Source organism: Babylonia areolata, chromosome 8 (assembly GCF_041734735.1).
Source record: "Babylonia areolata isolate BAREFJ2019XMU chromosome 8, ASM4173473v1, whole genome shotgun sequence".
NCBI classification, from domain to species: domain Eukaryota; kingdom Metazoa; phylum Mollusca; class Gastropoda; order Neogastropoda; family Buccinidae; genus Babylonia; species Babylonia areolata.
Genome location: NC_134883.1, coordinates 50,512,524 through 50,531,874, shown reverse-complemented (window position 1 = coordinate 50,531,874; position 19,351 = coordinate 50,512,524). Strand labels below are relative to the sequence as shown.

The 19,351-nt window shown below is 43.3% G+C and overlaps 1 protein-coding gene across 1 annotated transcript in view; it reads left to right on the top strand.

The window, feature by feature from the left end:
- Nucleotides 1-1,590: 1,590 nt before the first annotated feature.
- The window catches only part of LOC143284924 (gamma-tubulin complex component 6-like), a 48,344-nt gene continuing 30,583 nt past the window's right edge, over nucleotides 1,591-19,351 (top strand). Inside the window, 13 exon segments of the mRNA XM_076592068.1 lie at nucleotides 1,591-1,668; nucleotides 2,642-2,878; nucleotides 3,433-3,566; nucleotides 8,112-8,239; nucleotides 9,445-9,624; nucleotides 10,115-10,171; nucleotides 11,764-11,891; nucleotides 13,523-13,565; nucleotides 14,829-14,971; nucleotides 16,007-16,217; nucleotides 17,285-17,589; nucleotides 18,376-18,448; nucleotides 19,130-19,239. Of these exon segments, the coding sequence (XP_076448183.1) occupies nucleotides 2,703-2,878; nucleotides 3,433-3,566; nucleotides 8,112-8,239; nucleotides 9,445-9,624; nucleotides 10,115-10,171; nucleotides 11,764-11,891; nucleotides 13,523-13,565; nucleotides 14,829-14,971; nucleotides 16,007-16,217; nucleotides 17,285-17,589; nucleotides 18,376-18,448; nucleotides 19,130-19,239 (1,688 nt within the window). The 5' untranslated portion in view covers nucleotides 1,591-1,668; nucleotides 2,642-2,702.

Below are 19,351 nucleotides of genomic sequence, written 5' to 3'. Positions count from 1 at the left end.
CGACGGCACCTCCTACACTGAACTCGAGGAGTTCAGGACCAAATGTACAATGCCCGACTCCCTTGACCATTTCCTCACCATGGCTGACATCACCATCAACATACACTGAGTGCAGAAGATCCTCTCCAACCTGAATCGCACTGAAGCACCTAGATCAGACGACATCCCGCCAGCTGAAGAAACAGCATTGATTCTCACATAGATCTTTACCTCTTCTCTACAGACCAGCAGTGTGCTGAGTGACTGGAGAGAAGCACTGGTGACCCTGTCTTGAAGGGAGAACACTGCCGCCCGTCAAACTAAAGGCTCATCTCTCTTACCTGCACCTTCGTCAAGGTCCTCGAGCACATCCTTGAGGCTGACGCCATTATGAGGCACTTTGAGTCCAACGGCATCCTATCCGACCAACAATATGGCTTCCGCAAACACAGGCCGATCCTGCGAGACCCACCCAGTTACTCGAGTTAATCGAAGAAGTCTCAGCAGCAATAGAGCGTGGCACAGCTACGGACATGGATGTTCTGGACTCTTCCAAGGCCTTCGGCCGCATCAACCACACCCTGCTCGCGGACCTGCCTGCACCCCCGCCATTAAAAACAAACAAACAAACAAAAAAACTTGAAGCTTTCTCCGAGGCTCCGGCTCTGTCCCTTTTCCCACCCACTGAACAAGCGGTGTGCGGTCCCCTAAATGTCACTAAAGGTCGGCGACGACCGTTGGACATCGGTTATAGGAAGAAGAAGAAGAAGGAGAAGTAGAAGAATAATTTTATATCAAGTTGTAATGCTTAAAGGCTGTTGGCTTACTCAGTGTAAAATATTATTTTTGCTGTTGTAATTTGATGTTTTTCAGTCTGCCTGCAGCATTGGCTTAACCTTTGTTGTTTTCTTTTTGAGTTTGATATTTCTATACTGACCATCCTCATATCTGGTTCACTGAGTAATATGTTGTGTAATAGTATAAGTATGTAGATGACGAATGCGGTGCCAGTCACTGGGATGGTTAGAGCGCCGGATTCTTGCCCGCTGAGTTTCCTGAGTTCGATCCCACACATCTCAAGCTCACATACCACCTCCGAAGATACAGTATATACAAGGAAAAGAGACATGAATAATGAAATAATTAGATAGAAGAAAGTAATTAATTTGTATAATTCAATCTCTCCGATTTTCTTTCTTATCTATTTTAATGATTGATCATTTGATTACAGAATCATCTGTATATTTTACCATTTTAATTCTGTATTAACCACAACCTATTTATTCATGTTACAAACAGATGAACAAATACGTCAATACAGTTGTGAACATGTAATTTATATGTTAACTGCACGAAGTGATTATTAATTTAAGAAACGAAATGTTGCCGTGCAAATAGACTGTTGAATTGGTTTGCGAACAATATGGAAGAGAGCGATTTAAGAACTAATAGAATGGTCTCTCAAAAATACTTACATTAACCTTACAAACGAAAACTCACAGTCAACAGATATAACTGTTTAAGATGTATTGTATGACATCTACAGTCATCATGATTATTTACATGAAATAGCGAATTCTTAGTTTGCAAATTTCCGAAATAACCCGAATTAGTACGTTGACAACAAAAATGGCGGTGTTTTGGAAGAACCTCAAGCTGGGACTTGATTTAAAATCAATGCATTAGAAGGTTGTTTAATATTTCATTGAAAAGCTTGCAAGATGTGTTAATGCATAATGAAGGAGTAAAATATATTATCCGCTTTTCCTATCGCATGTTTGTTTTCTTCTTGTCTAAGGAAATTGAAAGAGAGAGAAGTAAGAGAGCGTGTCTGTGTGTGTTATTTTGACCGAGCAAACCTTACAGCTGACAGTTTTTTTGTTAAGTACGCATGAGAAGACTCTAATATGTATGTATAATTTTGTGAAGTGTAACTGCATGTAAGAATTTCCATTTGTCATGTCAGTTTCTTAGAATATTACAATGGGAATATTGGTAATCAAGGAAAGAGGAAGAGCAGACGACAAACAAGACGATGGTTATCAGTGAATCAGGGATGTAGCTAGTAATGTCTGTTCTCCTGTGTTGCGCATTCACGTTCGCGCACACCTACATGCGCATGCACACGCATAGAGACTGAGAGAGACACATACACACACAGTGACACACAATACTTATAGAAAGACACACACACACACACACACATTCACACACACACACACACACATGTACACTGACAGTCTTAAGTTTGTTATTTGCAAAAAAAAAAAAAAAAAAAAAAAAAAAAAAAAAGACAAACATTTTGTAATTTAATGTGAACTTGAATGTTGCATATTGTCTTTAATAGGTATTGATAAACTGAAGACTCAAGTTTTACAACTGCAGTCTCATTTGAATCATTGCTGGCCTGTAAACCAGATGTATGAAATTATTATATGTACTTAATTGCAGTTAAAAAGCTAATATTTCAGTATTTCTTTGGCTCAAATCAAAATGAATGTAATTTAGGTATTTCTTTGGCTCAAATCAAAATGAATGTTTTAAGAATTTCTTTCTGTTTTATTAGGACAAACTCTTAGCGTGTCATTCTCTTTGTGATTATTCACACATAAGCAAGTTAAATAAAAAAAGTATTTGATTGATTTATTACTCTTTTTTTCAGGTATTTTTTCTGACAGCTGCAGGTGACAAACTATGACTAAGCAGCAGAAAAGGAATTAACCATGTCGGCACAGACTGAGAGTGTGGTGGAACTGTTAGGAAAACTGTGTGACCTTCACCTGGGAAAGACAAATCGCTGTCACCTTGTTCAGCCCAAGACTGAACGTGATGTGCACTTCCACCGCTTGAGGCGAAAGGCCTTTGACACACTCTTCAGCTTTCTGAAAAGTCCTGAGAGGTATGACACAGAAAAACAAACCGACCAACAAACAAACAAACAAACAAAAAAACCCTATATATCCAGAGAGAATAAACATCAGAGCATTGATAAGTATATTATTTTTCTCGCTTTTAATGTTTTGTTGTTGATTTGTTAGAAGAGAATGTCTTGGTTTCGCATATATATATGCAGAGGAATCTTACTAGATATTTTGTGTGTGTGTGTGTGTGTGTGTGTGTGATATTTTGTGTGTGTGTGTGTGTGTGTGTGTGTGTGTGTGTGTGTGTGTGAGAGAGAGAGAGAGAGAGAGAGAGAGAGAGAGATTTTGTGTGTTGATGAAATTTAAATGTTTTACTTAGAGTGAGTGTTTCAGTGACTGTGTAAGAGTGAGTGAGAGAGAGAATGGTGTGTGTGTATGTATGTGTGTATGTGTGTGTGACTGTGAGTGGGTCTATAAGTGTGAAAGAGAGGAGAGAGAGAATGTGTGTATGCACATAGGTGTAAAGTTACTTACCGCTACCAATATATATATATATATATATATATATATATATATTATGGCTTGTTTGCAGTAAGCACAGTGGAGTGGGGGCAGGAGGGGTGAGGGTGGAGGTGGACAGTGTTCTGCAGAGAGTGTATTTTCTGCGTGTCGGGCGTCACTTTGAGGATGCTGACCGGTTGGAGCATTTACTGGAACAGTACTTGGGTAGGATGTGTGTGTGTGTGTGTGTGTGTGTGTGTGTGTGTGTGTGTGTGTGAAGTCTAGTCAAGTCAAAATGGTTTTTGAGTGTTGAACAATAAGCTAAGTCAGCTTTTTTTTCTTCTTGAGTGTGTGTGTGTGCCTCTTTGTGTGCCTTTGTTTCCATGTGTGTATGTGGTAGTGGTGGAGGTGTGTGTTTGTGAGTGTGTGTGCTTTGTGTGTGTGTGTGTGTGTGCTGTGTGTGTGTGTGTGTGTGTATAATATATATATATATATATACATATATATATATATATATCATCATCATGGCCTGGCTTCGCTGACGAAGATCTAGGAAGGGCGTTGTCCACGTCTGATGCAGGCACGCTCATGGCTGACAAGGCCAATGCGGGAAAAGCAGAGTCGGCCGCAGCGGTTGCAAGGGAAAGTCTGGTCTGGGTTCGCGGCTGCAGCGTCGTGGTTCTTCCTCCTTCTGCGTTTGTCCTCAAGGCTGGCCCTGCGGTTGTTTTCGAAGGAGGAGACAGCTTGGTGGATGGTGCGTCGCCAGGTCTCTCGATCAGCGGCTACTGCGGACCACTGGCGATGGTCAATGTGACAGGCACCGAGAGCTTTCTTCAAGGAGTCTTTGTATCTCTTCTTGGGTGCTCCTCTGTCACGGTGGCCAGTGGACAGTTCGCCATACAGCGCGATCTTGGGCAGGCGGTGGTCCTCCATCCTGGACACGTGCCCTGCCCAACGTAGCTGGGTCTTTAGCAGCACTGCCTCGATGCTGATAGTCTTTGCCTGCTCCAGGACCTCGACATTTGTGATGTAGTCACTCCAGTGGATGCTGAGGATGGTGCGAAGGCAGCGCTGGTGGAAGCGATCAAGCAGTCGTATGTGGTGCCGGTAGGTGACCCAGGTTTCGGAGCCATACAACAGGGTGGGCAGTACAACAGCTCTGTACACGCTGATCTTTGTGTCTTTCTTCAGGTGTTTGTTGTTCCACACTCTCTTGTACAGCCTGCCGAATGCGCTGTTTGCCTTTGCAAGTCTGTTGTCGATCTCCTTGTCGATCTTGGCGTCAGACGAGATGGTGCAGCCTAGGTAGCTGAACTGGTGGACCGACTTCAGCTCTGTCTCACCGATGTTGATGTGAGGAGCGTGGAATTCTTCCTGTGGGGCAGGCTGGTGGAGAACTTCCGTCTTTTTCAGACTGACTTCTAGGCCGAAGAGCTGCGCAGCCTCTGCGAAGCAGGACGTTATACGCTGCAGGGCCGCTTCTGTATGGGCGACGAGGGCAGCATCGTCGGCAAACAGAAGCTCTCTGATGAGTTGCTCCAGTGTCTTGGTGTGGGCCTGTAGCCGCCTCAGGTTGAATAGGCTGCCATCAGTGCGGTATCTGATGAAGATACCGTCGTCGTCGCCAAGATCTTCAGTGGCCTGTTGGAGCATCATGCTGAAGAAGATCGTGAAGAGGGTCGGCGCGAGGACACAACCTTGTTTCACTCCATTTCCAATTGGGAAGGGCTCCGAAAGGTCGTTGTTGTGTCTGACCTGTCCACGCTGTTCCTCATGTAGTTGGATGACCATGCTGAGGAATTTTGGGGGGCATCCTAGACGTTTCATGATCTCCCACAGACCTTTTCTGCTCACGGTGTCGAAAGCTTTCGTGAGATCGACGAATGTCGCATACAGTCCTTTGTTCTGTTCCCGACATTTTTCTTGTAGCTGTCTGAGAACGAAGACCATGTCAGTGGTGCCTCTGTTGGCTCTAAAGCCACACTGACTCTCTGGGAGATGTTCTTCGGCGATAGTAGGCACCAGCCGATTTAGGAGGACTCTGGCGAGGATCTTGCCTGCGATGGAGAGCAGAGTTATCCCCCTGTAGTTGGAGCAGTCCGACTTTTCTCCCTTGTTTTTATACAGGGTGATGATGACTGCGTCACGGAGGTCCTGTGGTAGTTTGCCTTGCTCCCAGCAGCAGACAAAGAGGTTGTGGAGTTTGGAGTGTAGTGCTGGGCCTCCATTCTTCCACGCCTCCGGCGGAATTCCGTCAACCCCTGCTGCCTTGCCACATTTCAGCTGTTCAATGGCCTTGACAGTCTCTTCTAGGGTTGGTAGCTCGTCCAGTTGTAATTTCACTGGCTGTTGTGGGATGCGGAGAATTGCCGAGTCTTGAACCGTGCGGTTGGCGCTGAAGAGGGCCTGGAAATGTTCCGACCACCTGTTCAGGATCGACGTCTTGTCTGTGAAGAGCGCCTGGCCGTCTGCGCTGCGCAAAGGACTCTGGACCTGGTATGAGGGACCGTACACCGCCTTCAAGGCTTCGTATAAGCCCCGGTAGTCACCAGTGTCTGCACAAAGCTGAGCCCTCTCTGCCAGGTTGGTCCACCACCCATTTTGAATCTCACGAAGCTTGCGCTGGAGGTTGCTGCATATGAGCCGGAAGGTTGCTTTCTTCACCGGACAAGACGGTTGTGCAAGGTGAGCCTGGTGGGCTGATCTCTTCTTCGCCAGCAATTCTTGGATCTCCTGGTTGTTTTCGTCAAACCAGTCCTTGTTCTTTTTCGACGAGAACCCTAGGACTTCTTCAGAGGACTGCAGGATGGCTGATTTCAGCTGTGCCCATAGTGCTTCTGGAGAGGGTCTGTGGGGCAACTGGGGTCTTCAAGTTTGCCCTGAAGCTTCGCCTGGAATTCAGCTTTCACTTCAGCTGACTGAAAGTTGCCGACCTGGAATTTCTTCCTAGGAGCTCCTCCTTTCTTTGGTTTGGGCTTGAAGTGGAGCCTGAGCTTGCTGCGGACGAGGCGGTGGTCAGTATGACACTCCGCGCTGGGCATCACTCGGGTGTGTAGGACGTCTCGTACGTCTCTGGCGCATCAGGATGTAATCAATGAGGTGCCAATGTTTGGAACCGAGGATGCATCCACGTGTCCTCCACACTCCTACTGTGAAAATGTGTTGGTGATGGTAAAAACAAAAGCTGCATTCTGCAATTAACTGAGAATAAATGGCATATTGTTTTTAATGCTATGTTAAAGCACTCATGCTTTGCAAGAGTCTCCTTTCGCTCTGATCTTGGCCAACCGGGATGAATGAAAGATGATGACTTTTCGTTAAGCAATCAGTATTTTTCATGAACGATGGTTTGCGCAAATCATGTTTAAAATTCTTTCTGTTTTATTGGACTCGTACGCTGTACAAGTGTCTCTGTTATTTCCTATAGCGTAATGAAAAATATTGGTTTATGTCTTTTTTCAGGTATTTTCAAGCTGAGGGACAAGTTGACTGCGCGAAAGCATTAAAGTCCACGACAAATTAAGAGGCGTCTGACCTTCTCCTGGCTTGCCCTGAGCCATAGAGGTGTGTCACCCCAGCGGGCGAGCCTGACTCCTTCCTTTCCTGAAAAGTCGGAGGTTGCCGAGAACCGACAGCAAATCAATTCAGATCCCTATTTCTGAGAGAATAACAAGAGGAAGCTTTTTCTCGCATGTGTTGTGTTGTCAGAAGAAATGCTTGGTTCGATTGATTCAGGAATCTCCCTTATCTTTTGCTAATTGTGTGTGAGTGTGTGATTTTTTTGTATGTTGTTGATGTGTGTTGGAGTTGTGTTGAGAGGAGCAAGGGGGTAGAGTGTTGATGATTTAATGTTTGAACCTTCTAGTGGGTTCACGTGTGGAAGCAGTGAGTGAAGAAAGGTGCGTTTGGTAGTGTGTAGGTGTGTGAGTGAGTGGGTCATAGGGGTCAAAGAGAGGAGGAGAAATTTATCCTGAACCGCTATTCCGAATTGAAATGCGGCTTAGTACATTTCCACTATACTTTTTTCGCCCCTTTTGCATACGCTACAGGGGTTGGAGAGTGGTGGCAGGCGGACAGTGGTCTGCGGTGTAGTTCCTGCGCAATGGCGTTTTTGAGGATGTACCAGTGTGGCATTACTGGAACAACTTGGTAGACGTGGTTATTGTGCTGATGTGGTGACGGTGTGTGAGGCCCATCAGTCGTGGTTTTATGTTCATCAGACTGTTTTCATGGTGTAGTGCCTCTGGCCATTCAACTTCGTTGTTTGGAGTGCGGGGGTGTGCGTTATGATGGTTCGGGTTGGCTGATATATATATATATATATATATATATACAGTTTATCAACTTTATGTGATTGTATTGTGTGTGTGTGTGTGTGTGTGTGTGTGTGTATTCAGCTGTAGATAACACTTAAATGGCCGTTTCATGTAACTGTCATCAAAAGTCACTTTTATGAGTTATTATATTTTTACAGTATGAACTGGAAAATATTTATCATTTCACTTTTTCAAGAAGAAAAGGAAAGTGAAACTCAGCATACAACTACAAGGATATAAATAAATAATAAATAAATATATATATATGTATGTATGTATGTGTGTGTGTGTATATATATATATATATATATATATATATATATATATATATATATATATCCTTGTATGCTGAGTTTCACTTTCCTTTTCTTCTTGCAAAAGTGAAATGACATATATATATATATATATATATATATATATATATATATATATATATATAAAATATGTATTACAGTTACACCCTCGGAAGCAAAAGGGTGTGTGCTGAAGTTCCTTGTGGGGCTGGCTGGAACAGGGACACCTGTGCTGTCTTCACCACTGGGCCACGATACCTACAACACCCCTGTCGTCTCTGAGGACACAGTATGTTGCTGCATGTGTTTGTGTGAGCTGTGAAAAAGGAGAACATAATGTTCACATTTTGAAATCATAGTGTTGCAAATAAAAATTATTGCATGTTGCATGTAATTTGAACGAGACATATAAACTGAAGACCCTGTGTGAAAAATGTATGTTAAAGAACCCCTGGCGACAAAATGGTTGCTTTTGGCAAAATTCTGTAGAAAAAATTTACCTTGAATGTAAAACAAGCACTAGCAGACTGAAAAAAAAGAAAAAGAAAAAAAAAGTGTGGTGCCTTGCTTTGGTGACATGCTTCTTCCAGGTTACAGTGACATATTCATTCTATACGTCAACATAGTGTTGCAAATTGCATATATGAAATGGTTAGCGGATTCAGTCTCAAGATTGCCCTCCCTCATTATCCTCATTTCAGTAACCTCTATTCTTTAAAAAAGAAAAAGAAAAAGAAGATACAGATTTATCCAAACCCAGTGATGCCTCCTTGAGAAACTGAAACTGAAAACTTTATGATGGGCGCAATAGCCGAGTGGTTAAAGCGTTGGACTTTCAATCTGAGGGTCCCGGGTTCGAATCTCGGTAACAGCGCCTGGTGGGTAAAGGGTGGAGATTTTTACGATCTCCCAGGTCAACATATGTGCAGACCTGCTAGTGCCTGAACCCCCTTCGTGTTTATATGCAAGCAGAAGATCAAATATGCACGTTAAAGATCCTGTAATCCATGTCAGCGTTCGGTGGGTTATGGAAACAAGAACATACCCAGCATGCACCCCCCCGAAAGCGGAGTATGGCTGCCTACATGGTGGGGTAAAAACGGTCATACATGTGAAAAGCCCACTCACGTATATACAAGTGAACGTGGGAGTTGAAGCCCACGTACGCAGAAGAAGAAGAAGAAGAAACTGAAAACTTTATATTTCCCTTGTGTGGAAAAGAGGGAAGACATGGATTTGTCCAAACGCAGTGATGCCCTCCTTGATAAACTGAAACTGAAAACTTTTTTTTTTTTAACCTGTGTACAGAAAAGAGAGAGGATTCGGATTTGTCCAAATGGAGTGATGCCTTCCTTGACAAACTGAAAACTTTTTTTTTTTTAATCTGCATACAGAAAAGAGAGGGGATTCTGATTTGTCCAAATGGAGTGATGCCCTCCTTGACAAACTGACACTGAAAACTTTTTTTTTTTTTCTTCTTCCCCCTGTGTGCAGAAAAGAGAGATCAATTTGCCCGGGGGACCATTGTGCTATGGGGACTACAAACAGAGCTCAGTGCTGGGCAGTGCCCCCCTGTGTCCCTACATGCACTTTCCGGCAGAGCTGTTTGCAGCGGAGACGTGCAGAGCTGGCACTGGTCTGCGTGAAATGCCTCAGGCTGCAAGGCCTGTCAGCGTAGGTTGTCTTTGTTCCTGGTTCGGGGTCTGGTTTAGGTTTTGTGTGCGTGTGTGTGTGTTTGTGTGAGGGAGGTGTGTTTGTGTGTGTGTGTGTGTGTTTGTGTGTGTGTGTGTGTGGAGGAGTGAACTGGTGTGTGTGTGTGTGTGCAGTAGGAAGTGATGTGTGAGAGTGTGTGCATGTGTATTTGTGTGTGTGTGTGTGTGTGTGTTAGAGAGAGAGAGAGAGAGAGAGAGCGCGCATGTGTGTGTGTTGGTGTGGTATGCCCTCAGGCCTGTTTATTGTCTATTTAAATTGGTTTTGCTATATTTATATATGTGTGTGTTTTGTGTGTGTGTGTGTGTGTGTGTTTGAGTGCATGTGTGTGTGTGAGCGAGTGTTTGTGATCTGTTCGTAAGTCTTATATCATGTGTATTGTGTGATGTGAGTGTGTGTATAAATCATTGTGTAACTTACAAGGACCAGGCATTTTCCATTTTCCCCTTTGTAGATTTTCACCTTACCGCCAGGCACAGGCATTGGAGGCAGTGGGTTATTCAGTGCAGAGGTGAGAGTGCTTTTGATTTTCATTTCTGTTCTTTCATAGTTTGTGATAGCTGTTACAAGATGACATTCTGGTCCTTCTGGATTTTTCCAGTTCTTTCCTGCGTAGTGGTACATTAACTTAGAAAACTAAAGAACATAATATCAAATATAGGTTTGCATCATTAACTCTTTCACTGCCATAGGCGACTTAAGTTGACCAGACAGTGCACCGCCACAAGCGACTTTTGTCGACATCACGGGTTGTTTTATCAAGACCATTTTTGACTCACTTGTGTAAACAAAGTGAGTCTATGTTTTAACCCGGTGTTCGGTTGTCTCTGTGTGTGTGTGTGTGTGTGTGTGTGTGTGTGTGTCCATGTGTCTGTGTGTCTGTGGTAAACTTTAACATTGACATTTTCTCTGGAAATACTTTGTCAGTTGACACCAAATTTGGCATAAAAATAGGAAAAATTCAGTTCTTTCCAGTCATCTTGTTTAAAACAATATTGCACCTCTGGGATGGGCACAAAAAATAAAAAAAAGAAGCCTAATTATATGCAAACTGCATTTACTGTTATATTTATATTTTTTGTATTCTCTAAACTTGGCACTTTGACCTCTTTTTCTGACACAACAACTAGAGGAGTCATTATCATCATTTTTTGTTCAAACAGGAACTTTTTTTGCTAAGCATGGAATTTTTATTTATTTTGCAAACATTTTGGTGCAGATAGTAATGTTAAGGGACGTAATTTATCACAAGTGAGTTTTGAAGGCCTTGCCTCTCTTGTTCACATTGTTACAAAGCTGGACAGCTGCAGCCAGTTCTCCACCAACAGAACAATGACAAACCCTTAGCCCCCAGACCGAGTTTGAAGTGAACAAGTAGATTGTGTTGTTTTGATATAAACCGAAGCCTGTGGCTGAGAATATCGTTTCTGAAGTATTTGGCACCGGGGAATATTTTTCACACAGAAACTTGGTGATGAAAGAGTTGATCAGTGACTGCTAAATATTTCACTGAAACATTCTTGTTGTAATTTTTTTCTTCCTGTTATTAGTATTTTTTACTCTGCAGTTATTCCTGTACTGGAATCCATGTATGCAATTATTTATGCTCAGCTTTTTCACGGTAACATCAGTCTTGGTGTGATTGATGAAGAAAAGTTAAGACTGGAGTGCTGCAGGAATATGGACCAATTGGAAGGCAAATAAGAAAGCCCTTTTGGTAAAGATGTATTTTGCAGTTGTTAAGATTTTTTATTGATAACGTTGATGTACATAATCAGTTAACAAAATATATTGAATGAACCATGTTTAAAAAAAAAAAAAATCAAGATTGTCATTGTCAATGATAATGATTATAAAGATGATAATGAAAATAGATGATGATGATAATGATACTATTACTGCTACTACTACTACTCTTACTACTACCACTTTTATCATAATTATCATTATTATTATTGTTATTATTATTATTATTATTAACATCATCATCATCATCATTGTTGTTATTATTATCATTATTATTATTAACATGATCATCATCATCATTGTTGTTGTTGTTACTATTATTATTATTAAAACTATTTTCCTACACTTGGGGCACAGAAGCTGAGCCCTGACAGCCATGAGCGGCAGACACGACTGTCCCTGTTCGGAGGACTGATACAACCACGGGACACCTCTATGGCTGTCAAACTGGACCTGCCCGACCTGCCTGATGACCCTCAGACCAGGTCAGTGTGGGCTTGTGGCTGGGTTGGTGTGTCTCTGTGTGTGTGTGTGTATGTGTGTGTATGTGTGTGTGTGTGTGTGTGTGTGTGTGTGTGGTGTGTGTGTGGTCAGGTGGGTTGGGGTGTATGTGTGGGTGGGTGTTGGGTAGGATTGGGTTGGGGTGTTGTGTGTGGGTGGGTGTTGGGTGGGATTGGGTTGGGGTGTGTGTGTGGGGTGGGTGTTGGGTAGGATTGGGTTGTGGTGTGTGTGTGTGTGTGTGTGTGTGTGTGGGTGTTGTGTAGGATTGGGTTGGGGTGTGTGTGTGGGTGGGTGTTGGGTAGGATTGGGTTGGGGTGTGTGTGTGGGTGGGTGTTGGGTAGGATTGGGTTGGGGTGTGTGTGTGGGGTGGGTGTTGGGTAGGATTGGGTTGGGGTGTGTGTGTGGGTGGGTGTTGGGTAGGATTGGGTTGGGGGTGTGTGTGGGTGGGTGTTGTGTAGGATTGGGTTGGGGGGTGTGTGTGGGTGGGTGTTGGGTAGGATTGAGTTGGGGTGTGTGTGTGTGTGGGTGTTGGGTAGGATTGGGTTGGGGTGTGTGTGTGGGTGGGTGTTGTGTAGGATTGGGTTGGGGGGTGTGTGTGGGTGGGTGTTGGGTAGGATTGAGTTGGGGTGTGTGTGTGGGTGGGTGTTGGGTAGGATTGGGTTGTGGTGTGTGTGTGTGTGGGTGTTGGGTAGGATTGGGTTGGGGTGTGTGTGCGGGTGGGTGTTGGGTAGGATTGGGTTGGGGTGCATGTGTGTGTGTGTGTTGGGTAGGATTGGGTTGGGGTGTGTGTGTGGGTGGGTGTTGGGTAGGATTTGGTTGTGGTGTGTGTGTGTGTGTGGGTGTTGTGTAGGATTGGGTTGGGGTGTGTGTGTGGGTGGGTGTTGGGTAGGATTGGGTTGTGGTGTGTGTGTGGGTGTTGGGTAGGATTGGGTTGTGGTGTGTGTGTGTGGGTGTTGGGTAGGATTGGGTTGGGGTGTGTGTGTGGGTGGGTGTTGGGTAGGATTGGGTTGGGGTGTGTGTGTGGGTGGGTGTTGGGTAGGATTGGGTTGGGGTGTGTGTGTGGGTGGGTGTTGGGTAGGATTGGGTTGGGGTACATGTGCGGGTGGGTGTTGGGTAGGATTGGGTTGGGGTGTGTGTGTGTGGGTGTTGGGTAGGATTGGGTTGGGGTACATGTGCGGGTGGGTGTTGGGTAGGATTGGGTTGGGGTGTGTGTGTGGGTGGGTGTTGGGTAGGATTGGGTTGGGTGTGTGGGAGGGGGGGTGGAGGAGTTGGGGTGTATGTGTGGGTGGGCGGGTAGGATTGGGTGTTGGGGTGTGTGTGTGTGGTGTGGGGGGGTGGATTTTGTGTGTGTGTGTGTGTGTGTGTGTGTATGTGTGTGTGTACATGTGCACCCATGCACACATGTATATGATGTAAGAGAGAGAGAGGGGTGAATGGTGTGGGTGTTACTTGAAATTGTGAAATTTCCTTTTATATTTATATGTTGATTTATTTCTTATCAATATGATTTATTTATTTATTTTGTCTTTTTATTTATTTATGATAAATACGATTTATTCATTTTTCCATGGGATTGATTGCGGCGCCTAACATCAGCATTGTGTCTCATTTGCAGTCCTCCAGAAATCACCATACCAAAGTCCGTGTCAATGAGTGAGGTAAGCAAACGTCAGTCGTGACAAGACCAAGACAGTGTCAAATTAAAAAAAAAAAAAATGCATTTAACTGCGTGGGCAACTCACACATGTTTGCAACTGATGTCATCATTGATGTATTCATTTTACTTAGCAAAGACTTTCAGTTTCTGTATTAAAATAAAGTTAAGAAACAACCTCCATCAGTTCAGTGCATTTGGAAGGAATGCAGCCCACTTTTGTGTCTTGTATCTTGTGTCTTGTATCTTGTGTTTTGTATCTTGTGTCTTGTATCTTTTATCTTGTGTCTTGTATCTTGTGTCTTGTATCTTGTGTTTTGTGTCTTTGTCTTGTATCTTGTGTCTTTTATCTTGTATCTTTTGTCTTGTATCTTGTGTTTTGTATCTTGTGTCTTGTATCTTGTGTCTTTTATCTTGTATCTTGTGTCTTGTATCTTGTGTTTTGTATCTTGTGTCTTGTATCTTTTATCTTGTGTCTTTTATCTTGTATCTTGTGTCTTGTATCTTGTATCTTGTGTCTTGTATCTTGTGTTTTGTATCTTGTGTCTTTTATCTTTTGTCTTGTGTCTTGTATCTTGTGTTTTGTGTCTTGTGTTTTGTATCTTGTGTCTTGTATCTTGTGTTTTGTGCCTTGTATCTTGTGTCTTGTATCTTGTGTCTTGTGTCTTGTATCTTGTGTTTTGTATCTTGTGTTTTGTGTCTTGTATCTTGTGTCTTGTATCTTGTGTTTTGTGTCTTGTATCTTGTGTTTTGTGTCTTGTGTCTTGTATCTTGTGTCTTGTATCTTGTGTTTTGTGTCTTGTATCCTGTATCTTGTGTTTTGTATCTTGTGTTTTGTGTTTTGTGTCTTGTATCTTGTGTTTTGTATCTTGTGTTTTGTGTTTTGTGTCTTGTATCTTGTATCTTGTGTTTTGTGTCTTGTGTTTTGTGTCTTGTATCTTGTGTCTTGTGTCTTGTATCTTGTGTCTTGTGTCTTGTGTCTTGTGTCTTTTATCTTGTGTCTTGTGTCTTGTATCTCGTGTTTTGTACCTTGTGTCTTGTGTTTTGTATCTTGTGTCTTGTATCTTGTGTTTTGTGTTTTGTGTCTTGTATCTTGTGTCTTGTATCGAGTATCTTGTATCGAGTGTCTTGTGTTTTGTATCTTGTGTTTTGTGTTTTGTGTCTTGTATCTTGTGTCTTGTGTCTTGTATCTTGTGTTTTGTATTTTGTGTCTTGTATCTTGTATCTTGTGTCTTGCATCTTATATGCTGTGTGTTTTTCTGACCAGCTGTCAGAGGACGAAGGGTTCATCACCACAGAAGGGTCGCTGTCAGCGATGACCCCGGGGGACAGCTTTGTGGAGGAGGACATCTGGGAGCTGGCGCTGACCACGACGCCATGCCAGAACTACGTCTGGGAACGCATCGGATGGTGCGCACACTTTCTCTTTGTTTCGTTTTCCAGGAGGCGTCAGAGTTGAGCAGATTGATCTATGTTCTCTGCACCACATCTGCTTCGGAAAAAAAAAGAAACGAAAGAAAAAGCATTGTCTGACCTGCAGCAACTTTGTTCTGATACTGTGATTTCTGGTAGTTCGGGTGGGGCATGACATGAGATGCCCCCCCCCCCCAACACCACCCCCATTCCCGTGAACTTAAATAGAAATTTACCAACAATACAGATCCAGATTTTCTTTTCCATTTAAGGGTGAAGAACGATTATGTTCACCTTGAATTCAGCGTCTTGTATGATTTAGTTTTAATTTGGCATGATGGTGAATATTAACGATGTTGAACTGAACAATGGGGAAGACTGAAGCATTAAATTTAAAGTGGTGCTATTCAGCGTAATTGTGTGTGTTTGTTGTGGTCAAGAGTGTTGTCAGATACGGAGTTTGTTGTGCAGTGTCAAGTGTGTGAGGTGGCACCAGTAGGGGGAAGGAATTTAGTTTTCAGACACATGCACTGCTGAGGCAGTGGATAAGAGGGACAGAGAGACAGAGATTTCATGCTGTTGGAAGTGACTGAGAAGATTCAGTGCAACAGAAGAATGAATTCTGTTAGTCCCTTCACATGATAAGAGAATAATTTCCAGTTGGATAAATGAATATCGGTTGTATTGCATTGCATTGCACTGTATGTAGTGCATTGCATCACTCTGTTTTGCACTGCATTATGTTGCATCATATCACATTACATTGTATTGCATTGTATTTTGTTGTCTTGCCTTACATTGCATTGCATTGTGTGGCATCGCGTTGTATTGTGTTATATCGCTTCACATTGCATTGTGCTGTGTTATATCACATCACATTGCATTGTGTTGTGTTGTGCTGAGCTGTGTAGTGTTGCATAGCATAGCATGATATAGCTTTATATTGTATTGCATTGCACTGTTTAACATTGTACTGCATTGTATTGCATCGGATTGCATTGTATTGTATTTGTGTGTATGTGTGTGTGTCAGTGAGCCGATGGCAACGGAGCGACCCTACCTGACGGAGGCCGGACCTGAGGTGGTGGACGAGCTGTATCACCTGCGGCAGCATCACGAACACCTGCTGGACCCGTCCTCCGCATCGCCCCGCCCTGCACGACAGCTGTCACCCGCACAGCTCGTCAAGGACATCGTCTACCTGTTGATTGGCATTCCTTCACGCACCTTTCCCTTCGTCCAGGTGAGTTGTAGTGATGAGATTTGTTGTTTGTTGTTGTTGTTGTAGATTGTTGCTGTTGCTGTTGGTGTTGGTGTGGGTGGTGATGTTGGTATTGTCATTGTTTTTGTTCTTCTGCTTCTTCTTCTTCTCTTCCTCCTCTTCTTCATCTTCTTCTTCTTCATTGTCGTCATTGACTGCAACTCCCTCATTCACTTGTATGTATGGGTAAGCTTTTGTGTGCGTGACTGTTGAAATGTTTTTACCTCACCATGGATGCATGGAAAGTATTTGTGTATGTGTGTGCATGTGTGTTTGTTCTCTGTTTTAACATCTTTTCACTGTAGGTGATATTAGATGAGGATAGAAAAAGACATCAAAAACAACTGGTAGGGAGGGAAAAGTCACTGTTTTTGTATGTGTGTGTGTGTGTATGTGTGTAAGTGTGTGTGTGTGTGTGTGTGTGTGTGTGTGTGTGTTCCTGTGTGCATCTATGCATGCGCATATATATGTGTTGAGTATTTGTGTGTATGTGTGTATGTCTCCATGTGTATGTGTGTGCGTGTGTGTGTGTGTGTTGCCACGACCACCGTAGCAGAGACCTTTACATAAACATAACTTGTTCACCACACCCACAGCAGTGTCACACAACACAACTCAACATTTGGTGTCATATACTGTACCATGTCAAACTGATGCAAACTAGGCCTATTGGTTTGCTCTGCTTGGCCAAATTTCGCACGGCTAACAGTGAAAAGATGCCCCTTCTTGCCCGGTCCGCTCTTAGCCAATCAAACGCCTCTAAAAGCTATAAGCGCTGAATCATTCCTTTGGCTAAGGCTCTCCACGCCATCTTGTCAGGTTTTCGCTCTGTCTCGTCTTACGCTTTTTTTGGCTATTAAGCATGTTCATTTGGCCTTATTTTGCTGCATGCGGCTTGTCTGTATATTTTTCTTACATTCTGTGTACTTGTTTCGACTCGGCCCCCTCGATTCGTTCGTTTTTTTCTACCTCTAAGATCGAAAACTCCTCCTACTTGCACCACTCACAAAGTCCTCCCTCCCTCCCTTCCTCCCCTCCCACGGACACAGGACCAGTTCACAATAGACACAGCAGCCTCCACCAGTGGCATCAGCCCGGAAGCTCTGCGCAGCGTGACGGTGGACTTTGTGACCTGCGGCACCCACTACCAGCGCCTCACGGAGTTCTCGGCGGCGGCGGCGGCGCCATCGGAGGAGGTGGACTCGACGTACACGAAGGGTCTGGTGCTGCAGGCGTTCAAAGGGGGCGTGAGGTCCGTGCTGCAGCACTACAGGGCGGCTGTGTTGTCGCTGCCAACGGATCTTTCCCTGCTGGCGCTGAGCAGTCATTGTGGCAAGGCTGTGAGGCAGATCAGGTGGGTGGGTGTGTGTGTGGGGTGTGGGTGTGTGGGTGTGGTGTGGTGTGGTGTGGTGTGGGTAGGAGTGTGGGTGGGTAGGTGTTTGTGTGTGTGTGTGTGTGTGTGTTTGTGTACTGTGTGTGTTTGTGCGCGTATGTGTATGTGTGTTTGTTTGTTTGTTTCTTTTCTTTCTTTAGTGAACGTCTTTTCACTGTTAAGTGATATTAGATGGGGGCGGGGGGCATGAGTAGTGTGTGTGAGTGTGTGTGTGCAGGGCACATTTTGTGCCTTTTTTATGCGATTATTCATGTCTGCAATATGTGCTATGGGTGCATCTAGGTTTTGTTTTTGACTGGTATGCCCTCATGTGTTGTTGTGTGGTATGATGCACTATTGTATATACATATATATATATTGTTTCATGTGAGGCGCTTAGAGCCCATTATATGGGGAGTTTGCACCATATAAACACAATATATTGTTATTATTGTTATTATTATCGTTGTTTTTATTGGGATGATGATGATGATGATGATGATGATGATGATGATGATGGTTGTTGTTGTTGTTGTTGTTGTTGTTGTTGTTGTTAATATCATTGTTTATTAATATTATTATTGTTGTTGTTATCATTATTATTATTATCATCATCATCATCATCATTATTATTACTATCCTCTCCTCCTCATTATTGTTAGTATTATTATTATTATTGTTGTTGTTATTGTTATTATTATTATTATTATCATTATTATTGTTGTTGCTATCATTATCATTATTATCATTGACATCTGCCTGGTGCAGGTTTCTGGCTGAGCTGTGTCACTGCAGGGACAGGACTTTGGATGGCCAGACCTCTGACGCTGGCTTTCCTCTGGTCAGTAGTCTGTGAGGGGGGTGTGTGTGTGCGTCAGTGTGTGCTGGACTCAGTGTGTGTAAAATACCACAAGTCCGGGTAAAGATTTAGGACTCTATGTGTACTTAAGATATGGAGACATTTTATATAAAAGAGGGTGCTAGCTAGCGGGACAAAGGGGAGGTTACCTACTTCCGGGAGGTTATCGGCCGTAGTTGCTCTCTTTTTCTCCGCATAGGCGGATAGTAGTTTGCACAGGACAGGAATGTCAGACCCCTGCCGGAGTCTGCACTAGTTGGGTCATGGTAAGTATGTTATTTAAACGTAATTTTAGATAGAAAATTTCCTTTTACACGCGTTGCCTTGGTTTATTTCAGCTGCTTTTTTGAACAATCTGTAACACATTTTTAGGAATTGTATGAAATTTGTTTATCTCACATTTTTGGTTCACTTTTCGCTAACCGGTGTGTTAAAAAAAAAAATTTGAATTATCAGAAATTGTTAGTCTGTTAATTTTCCTTTGAGAAAAGTGTGGGTTGTGTATAACTTCTTGCAGTAGTTAACATACTAGAACTTATCATTAATTGCTACCATCAGCGACCAAAATATTGCTTAGCAAATAAGCAGCCAAAGCCAAAGTATTGAAGGGGTGGATATCTGTACAAAGGGTGGTTTCTGTAAAACGGTGTTGGCTGACGACAGGGGGTGGGTCTGATCTCCTACCTGTACCAAGAGGCGGTGAATGCTGTCAACACTGACAACTACCTCCTGATGTTGTCTCTCTTGAGAACTGCCTGCCAGCCCTTTGTGCTGTGAGTAGTTTTGTAGTTTGTGTGTGTGTGTGTGCGTGTGCGTGTGTATGTTTTATCTTCAGTTTAACGTCTATTCACTATAAGTGTTTTTAGACGGAAAGGAGTAAAGAGT